This window comes from Malus sylvestris, chromosome 9 (genome assembly GCF_916048215.2).
Source record: "Malus sylvestris chromosome 9, drMalSylv7.2, whole genome shotgun sequence".
Lineage (NCBI taxonomy): Eukaryota > Viridiplantae > Streptophyta > Magnoliopsida > Rosales > Rosaceae > Malus > Malus sylvestris.
In genome coordinates this window covers 19,134,871-19,143,729 of record NC_062268.1, presented here as the reverse complement: position 1 = coordinate 19,143,729, position 8,859 = coordinate 19,134,871, and the positions used below count along the sequence as shown (strand labels likewise).

Below are 8,859 nucleotides of genomic sequence, written 5' to 3'. Positions count from 1 at the left end.
CTGTTCCGTCAGGGTACTTACTACTGCATCCCAAACCAAAAAATTAATAGAAAGTAGTAAATGATGTCGTATGTTTACCTTGTATTACAATTACAAGTGTCGACATATATTTGACTGTAAAAATTATTGAACTTTTTAATAGTTTAATGTATCTAAAACTGAGTGCATGTATGTACTCAAGAAAAATTACTTGAGAAAATATATATAACTCAATTCGATTTCCAATTATATTAACTTGTAATTATATAGAGTTTTCTAAAAAGGGTTGTTTGATAACTATCTTGTTTTTATTTTTTTAGTTTTCACTTTTTTTAAAATAAAAAAAATTTGGACGCTCAAAACTCATTTGGTAAGTACGTTCAACAATACCTAAAAACTAAAAATGATATGGTTATCAAACTACTTTTAGACATTTATATCAAACATTATATTCATAACATCAAATTTTGGGGTCCAGCTACAAGGCTGTCATATCCAACAGTGCGTGTTTTATGCAAGAATAAATTATTGGAAATCTTTATATGCAAAATTTAACCATCAATTTTAAATATCACTTAATGATATGTACTGTAAAAGAAATTTAGCAAAATTTGTTCACATTTTCTGTAATTTTGCTTAAGAAGTGGCTTCCGCACACCTTTTTTGGCTTCTTGTACATTGTCTTTAATTATGACCATTGATTTTGTTTGATTAATTTAATTTTGTAGATATAAATAAAAAAAAAGTGTATTAGAAAGTTAAAAATAGGATGTAAAAATCACTTTTCATTTTGTTTTTATTTTTGCAGCATTTTAAATGGTGGAGCTTTGGCTTTTGCGGAATGGTGAGCTTAAACCGCATGAGAGAGGAACGGGTGGAAAGAATATAGAGCATCAGAGCAGACCATCAGAGCCCCCGTGAGTGTACAGTATTAATTATTGCAATGCCTTGACTTGTTCTACTCCTTCACACTGTTTTGAGTCCACTTCACTGCTGCCTATGACATATTGAAAGGACTTGTAATTTCCATGGCTGGACTCTGGAACCTCATTCGGTTTCTTACTTCTAAAACGTTGAACAAAAGGACTTGAATTCTCTGCTCTCCCATTTCGGTACTCTTCTTGTGCCTTCCTGTTTTGTGTGGTCACGGTTAATCCATGTTAACATTTTATATTGTTTTTTATAACAATAATAAGACAAAAAAATAATAATAATATAAAATATTGACGTGGCTTAACCGTGACCACACAAACAGAAGGGCACCGAATTGGGAGGGCAGAGAATCCAAGTCCTGAACAAAATTGTTCTTTTCTGACAAAATTATTATGGTCGGACTTAGAGACCAAGGTTTCGTTCATGTGGTTCAGTATCATAATAGATAGGTTGTCGAGCTTTCACCTATTTATTTCAAGTTTGAAACTTTCATCTCCTAATTAAAATTATTATAATAGTTTGAAACTCTTTCTACTCTTTAATAATAAATTAAAAAGAAAACTAAGAGAATAATATAACTACATAACAACTTTGATGTACCGTATAATATGTACTAATCATTGGTAATTGAAACGATAGCAGTGAATTATCCTGATAGATATAACTTTTTTCTTCAACTTACAATATTTTTGTTTCAAATCAACTCTCCCTCTTTATTGGAGTTTAGATTTTAGAATGGTAATATTATTTGCCCAAAAAAAAAAAAAAAAGTACTAAGTCATGGATCATTCTTGTTAATGATTTGACCAAGCTAGAAATCATCATATGACTATATGATTGATAGTGTAATCATTCAGCATTTCATAAGGTTTGATTTTTACTTGGTTGATTTTGTAAGGAGATATCTTTTAAGAGAGAATTAAAAGATACTACATTGCAATGTATAAAACATGCTTAGAAAAAGACATTAAATATAAAACTAATTTATGTTGATGTCTTATGTGCCGCCATAGCAAATTCAGCACGAGTACATTATCACGATGGTGGCTTATGTCAATAATACAACAATATATGTTATTTTCTCTTTACATGTTTTTATTATCATTATCTTATCACTTAACAGTGTACTCTTGCCATACAAGTCTTTCTTCAATTTAAATAACTGACCCATGATGGTTCAAATCATACATCACACATGTGATAGAAATTTATGGATCCACAACTGACAAGTACGCCAGTAACATTAAAGCCTATATATGTCACTCAATTAAGGACAAAGCTTCCAATTTCTTCAGATGTCATACGATGTCGCATTTCAAGGGAATGAAAGTATTGTGACGAGGATTGCTGGGTTTCAGTAGAAAAAAAAAATGACGGTTTTGAGTTTGATAGATGCACATTTATTAGTATTGTGAGAAAACAACTGTTTTGATAGTTTAGATTGCATAGTGAAACCTTGGAACAACCGTAGATCCTTAAGACCGACCATGGTTCGGCAGCTTAAGACCGACCATGGCTCGGGAAGCTTAAGGATCGATAATGTTCGATTTACTGGTTGAGATAGCCATACCAGTAGAGAAAATTCACACTGAAGACAGACATGCTTTTAACGTTCATTCCATTTTATATCAATCAGGACGCAACCACGGTTGCAAATATGCATGTAATAAGCTAAACCACTTATTGATACATCAACCTCAAATCCCAAATGTATATTTCCCTCAAAACATTGAAGTAAAAAAAAAGGAAGTTCCAACTACAACGATTTAACGATATGACACCTCTTTCAAGGTTTAACCGAAAACTTTTACCAACAATTTCATTTTCTTACCACAAAATTCTAGAGTACCTGTTGGCCGACCGGAGAAGTTAAACACCAAACATTAAATCCATGACTTTGGAGACCAATGACTTTGTTGGGGAAGCAATTGCACCTCCAGATTTCTGCGCACTGGTATTATTGTTTAGCAGATAGTAAGGACGGGAGGGAGCTCTTGAAGCATTCAGCTCTGCGTGTTTCATTGATGGCTGAGGGGGAAATGTCATGAAACCCTGATTGGTGACCCTTTCATTTAATGCATGGCGTTGCATTGGATCCAACGGCTTCACACCTATAATTAGTGCCCCATTAATTTGCGTTCCATTCTTGCTGAGAGCCTTCTGAGCATCAGAGTAACTCTGCACCACCAGAAATGTGAATAGTTAACAAATTTCAATAGCAGTTGCATTCATCTACGATACTTAGCCAAACTGAGCAAACGGAGAGCAAAAAGAGGGAATAACGGTAAGTCTTTGGCAACCAAAACACACATCGACAAACATGCTCTACATCAACTTTCCCTTACACATGCATAAGCCAATAGCAGAAGCAAATAATTATTATGTGCATAAGTATTTCTGAATAATCCTAATTAATACTATGCCTTTGTGAGGCTCTATGTCTGCAACCAAGGCCAAACAAGCAATCTTACATTTGACGTCCATGGCAGCATCCAGCCAAGAATAAAACCCAACTTTTTAGCAAAAATGATGTACGGTATCATTATTATATTTGACAGATAAAAATCCATATAATTTTACAAGTAAAACATCTTTTATAACATACAACAAAAATTCATAGAAACACTACCCAGCTATTTCCAGCTGCATGAATATTTTTTTTTCCGATATCAAAGTCTTGGTTACTTTTACTCCCAATTTCGAGTGCATGTCATATGATGAGCCTGACAAACGAACTGTCCAATTGGTGAAGTCATGGAAACACTACAAGTTCAGAAAGGGAACGGAATGACAAGAAAATAAATTCTTGGTATAAGAAATTCGAGTCACCAAACTTAAATTAATGTAGGAAAAAGAACCTGGTATAAAATGTGCATCCAGTTAGCATCTCTTGGACCGGGAACATGTTTCAAAATCACACCACATTTTTCAAACTCTCGTAAGACTAAATTTGTATCAGCTGGAGAAAATCTGGAAGAACAAAAAGAGAACACTATCAGAAGCCTAAATCAGAATAGCGAGTAAAAACTACATTGCCAAATTATAAACATAACTTCAGAGGTTGAAGGCTTGAAGACTAAGTAAGACTAAATAAGCTTCAATCAGTAGAACGTCTGTCCTAAAAGGTTGGAAAGAGCCATGTGATATTAAAACAAGACAATAAAGTGTTCTAAGAGTTCCCAGCATATTTCTGTAGAGTTCACAACAAAACAATTCCATAGTCCTTCAAACTGTGAACTAGAAGCTCAGTGTAGCAATTCCAATAGATTGGTTCTATGATCTCTTTTGAACAGTCACAGATAAAAAATATCAAACACCATCACATCCCATAATTTGCACTGTTTTATACTGTTACCTTGTTAACCTTTTTCCTAGTCTCCTTGTGGGACGTTAGTTCTGCAAATAATAGAGCACGCTACTTATTAAGATTTGTCTTACTTCTAACAGTTGATTACTGAACAAGATCCTCACTTTTTAATGTGCATAGTCAATAAATTCTAAGTGATTAAGTAGCGAAGAGGAGCATAGACTTGGGAGAGGGTATGTGGTTTGGGAACAATTAAGAGCAAATTGACACATAACTTGCTCACCCATAAGCAGCTAAAAGGACATTTGTCAATGCAGAATACTTCATCATGACAAATATCTGAAATTTCTCATAGTAATTCAAAATTTTAATAACATTTGGCCAGGAGTACTTCCAAATGATCACTGACCACTTCAAGTTTAAAATGTATTGCAGTGGGGTATATGTTTCATGCATATCTGAAACCTCCAACAGCTGAAAAATAAAGAGATGTTTATTAAAAGAAAACTCTTTTCTTGGCACAACAGCCACATGGATTAAGCCATGAGCTTTGGCCCTTTTCTATTTTCCTTCTCAAGTCATAATGGCAACACCTAAAGTCAATAATATGACGATACAGAACCAAATGGCATAAACAGGAGTAACAAGAACACCGGTAATCAATAAACCTACAGTACACATACATTAGTAATTATGCAATATTGAAACCATCACGCATGGCATTTTTGTAAGAATTCCTCAATAACTTTTCTGCATCACTTTTAGGCAAAATTAGGCATCTTATTTAGTAATATGCATGTCAGCACACAATATCAGCTAATTAGATACTGTGGCTAATGTAATTTTCACATGCAGACTATTCCCAAGAACAGATGCAAAGTTAAAGAATTACCCATAAACAGTAACCCATTCTTCTTCATTGAGGTTTGCTGTAGGCAATGTATTCCTTTGCATCTCTGGCCTTGCAACTTCCCTTGGAGGTGGAAGAGTGATCAGAGCAAGAGGCTGAACAACACCCTCAACTGGTGAACTCTTTCCCTTCTCTTCTTGCTCACCACCACTCTTTGAGGGTGACCACCAACTCATACTTGCTGAACCTTGTTGGGCATGGTGTCCATTTGATAGAGCATACGAAGTGCTTGCCTCTGATTTTCCCTTCACCGGAGTCGAGGAATCACGCCCAAAACTGTGAACCGGGGTTCTAGGATCCGACTTGATTTCGGGGGATACTGGGTAATCTGGAATTCCAGATTCAGGGGAGAAGTCCGAGCGGTCTTCCAACGTGTAAAGCGGAGGTGGTGGAAGGTCCGATCCCCCACCGCTCTCGCGCCATAGAGCAGAGACTGCAGCTGCCTGGCCTGGAGTAGAAAATTTTCCTCTCCGGGACGATACGGGTGAAGCTAAATCTTGGAAAAACAATGACTGCCTACCAGATTTGGGAGTTCTATGTACTGTGGTGCTCATCCTATGATATCTTTACAAACCAATTCCTCTGAAAAATGGACAAGAAATTCCCAATTATTATTTGTTTTCCCTTTGTGCAATTGTCAGCACGCAAAGGACAACATAAGACAAATATCAAAGACCAAAATTTTAACAGAAAATGAAAAAGGGGGAAATGTTTTATTTACTTAATTGAAACCAACCTAGCTCTAAATTCCTCAAAATCGATCGTAAATTCCGAAAAACTGGATTAGGGTTTCTACCTTTGGTTGCTGCGAAGCCAGGGAGATTAATTTAATCACCCAATATAAAATGAGATCGACGAAGCAAACGGCACGAATGAATGTGCAGTAATCTAAGTCAAGAGCTGAGAGAGTACCAGGGAATTGGGGGAAAGAGGCGCCTGAGATCTCCGATTAGGGATTTGAAGTAGGAGGGTGTTTTATTGAATTTCTTTCCCAAATACTGAAGAGCGAGAGTGTTCGAGAGTGCAGAGCTGCTCGTCGAATAGAAAGCCAATCTTGAAACCCTAAACCCTCGCCATCCCGAAATTCAAATTTGTGCTCTTTTGACAATAGTTGCACTTTTTCCAAATGACCATTCTATCCTCGTCCCGCTCCGCAAATTTCAGCTCTCATTTGATTTTCCAAGTTTTCCGTTAGAGCAATTCCACCATCGGTGGAGGATAAACACAATAAAATTGCTCTTATGTTTTTATTCTAAATAGTAATTGTATTTGTGAAAGTTTACTAGTTTGGAAGGAGCGCGATTACTATTCACAAACATTTTCTTTTTTTTAATGTTTTCTTCGTCTTATCCTCACATATCATTATCGCTGTAAATTTTTGGATAATTTTAAACGTTTAATTTACAAGTATGTTCAACTATGTAAGATTTTAAAGTATGAACTTTCTATTTTTTTTTTAATTTTTTAAATAATTTTTTTTAGAGTTTTTTTTTTGGTCAAATTTTTTTAGAGTTGGATTAATCCTAACCGTTTAATTGAAAAAAAAAATTCAAATCCAAAGCCCACAAAGAATCACGTGAGTGGGAAATGGGAGAGATGATGAATAAAGACAAATTCAAGCATCACGTGGACGGACCCCCTGTCTGTTAGGCTTCAAGTAGGGTGCAAGCCCTTGCAATTGTTGAAAGGGCAGTTGCCTTCAAGTCAACCCAATTACCTCCCATTTTGTGGATTGCTGGAAGAGATTTTGAGGGTGAAGGAACTCAACCCAATTGCAACCCTTGCGATTAGGTGGCTGGTGGATATGCTCTTACAGCAATAATTGCCCAGGCTATTAAGCAATTGGCCATTAATGTCATTGTGAATAGTAATTGCTTAAGAGCATCCTCATAAATGAATGGCTTGGACAATCAGTATTAAAAAAATATTTTTAAAATTTTTGAAAAAGAATAAATATTATTTAGTTATTAAAATACTTCATTTTTCTAGGGTATCTCTAGAAGCCTCCACCAACCTTCCTTTCTCACTCATCTCTGCTTATCTATCTTCCAACTCCTCAAGACCCTCTCGCAACCACCTGATTGAAGATCTCCTATATGTTTTCCATCTTCCACCCCACACATAACCTAAAAGTGCCTTTTTCTAACCATTTCCAGCAATACCAAATTGAAGATCTCCACTCCAAGCATTAGCTTCGGCTCCAAACATCATTGATCTCTGTTTTCGAGATCTTTGCTCCAATAATCGCCTTAGGATTTTGACCACACCGATGAGAAGAAGAATGTTGCCTTGAATCACAGAGGGTGGGAGTTGAGCAAGCCGAGAAGAAGCACAAACGAAGCTTGGTTTTGGACATAGGGCAAACATTAGCCAGACATCATATTGCCTCAAGTGGACAAGGTAGCTCGAGCGTTTGGTCTGTGAGTGTTACCCATTGAATGGCCCCATTGATTTGGATAGGTTAGATATGTTTTTCTTGGGTTTGGGGCTGAATCACCTGCTTGCTAGGGCAATTGGATGGGGTGGCAATGCTCTTATATGAAGAAATGAGGGATGAGAAATAATTTATATGAGATAAAAAAACTTCTCTATCTTAATGGAAACTTGCTTTGTCATTTTTTTAACAAACGATATTATCTACACTAAGGGGGGTCTATTTAGCCTCGCATTGGGCTAGCAATAATGTGGTTCAAATTCGCGTTTGGCGAGAATCGAACCTAAGACCTCTTACTTATAAGTGAAGAGGAATACTACTAGACCATAGTACTAAGTGGAAAATTTTAATTAGTTAGTTATTAGTAAACACATGAATATGAATACCACACGTTCGTTGTAAGTAAATATAGCCCAAAATTATAAACAAATAGGGGCGTTAAAGGGGTGTTTGTTTACCCTCATTAGCCTTTACTAGATTAGATTGGATTAAGTATTAATGTAGTCTTGTGTTTGGTGGCTTGCGGGACTAACATTAATGGCACTAGGTGGGACTCGCTTTCACAAACGGCTTCACTAGCCAGTCTTAGTGAGAGACCCCGAAACCCACGGGACTAGCTAAGACATTCCTTCATCTTATCTCGCCTTCGTCCACTCTCTCCTGCATCTTATATCGCCTTCGTCTGCTTCGCTGCCCTGGGCTTCAATGAAAGCTGAAACTTTGAAGGCCTAGCTTATCTCCAAAGTTCGTCTCTTTCTTCTGCGATGATCGAATTCTAAAGGTAGAAACATGGTGTTCTATGTCAAAGCTCGACCGCTTATTGATGATTTCACCATTTTTATAGGCTCGACAAGTTCGAGAATGAGGAGCTCATCAAATATGGCTTCCCATAAGACATTTGATAACTCCCTCCCCCATCTTTGTCTCCAATTTTCAAATTCTCAAATTTAATTCGCAATTTATCCCAAATTTTCATTAGGAAAATAGAAAATTTGCATCTACATTTCTTGTCAAGTTTTAGAATTTTCTGGTCAAGCATCAAGAGTGACTAGAATTTAAGGATTAGATTAGGGAGACAATTGCAATTTTCTCACAATTGAAGAAGCAATTTGTTGTTTTTGCTTGTAATTTCCAGCGAACAAGAAAAAGAGAGGAGAGTCCCTGTTTAGACCCAAATGATTGGTTTTTGATGATTTTTGAACTGGGTATTTTGAAATTTAGCATTTTAGTGCATATACTAAGTTAATTTTGGTTGAAAATTTGAGTTATTTGTGCTCATTTGGTGTCGAATTTGTG

General features: G+C 36.2%; 1 protein-coding gene across 2 annotated transcripts; it reads right to left on the bottom strand.

Moving 5' to 3' along the window:
* Positions 1–2,513: 2,513 nt before the first annotated feature.
* Positions 2,514–6,235, bottom strand: LOC126634420 (nuclear pore complex protein NUP35). 2 transcript variants are annotated; one of them, XM_050304934.1, is made up of 4 exons: positions 5,926–6,235; positions 5,112–5,711; positions 3,771–3,882; positions 2,514–3,090 (listed from the first exon to the last, which is right to left on the bottom strand). In XM_050304934.1, the coding sequence occupies exons 2-4, from the start codon at positions 5,681–5,683 to the stop codon at positions 2,782–2,784; spliced, it is 993 nt and encodes a 330-aa protein (XP_050160891.1). In that variant the 5' UTR covers positions 5,684–5,711; positions 5,926–6,235; the 3' UTR covers positions 2,514–2,781. The 2 variants fall into 2 exon arrangements, with proteins under 2 accessions (XP_050160891.1, XP_050160892.1); XM_050304935.1 differs by having other exon boundaries at positions 6,042–6,234.
* Positions 6,236–8,859: the final 2,624 nt, after the last annotated feature.

What these genes read in the sequence shown, in the direction of transcription:
- LOC126634420 (XM_050304934.1), bottom strand. Translation starts at nt 5,683, where the DNA reads ATGAGCACCACAGTACATAGAACTCCCAAATCTGGTAGGCAGTCATTG. An exon ending in GAATGGGTTACTGTTTATGG is followed by an intron (nt 3,883 to 5,111) that starts GTAATTCTTTAA and finishes TTGTTCTTCCAG; the next exon opens with ATTTTCTCCAGCTGATACAA. An exon ending in GGATGCACATTTTATACCAG is followed by an intron (nt 3,091 to 3,770) that starts GTTCTTTTTCCT and finishes CTGGTGGTGCAG; the next exon opens with AGTTACTCTGATGCTCAGAA.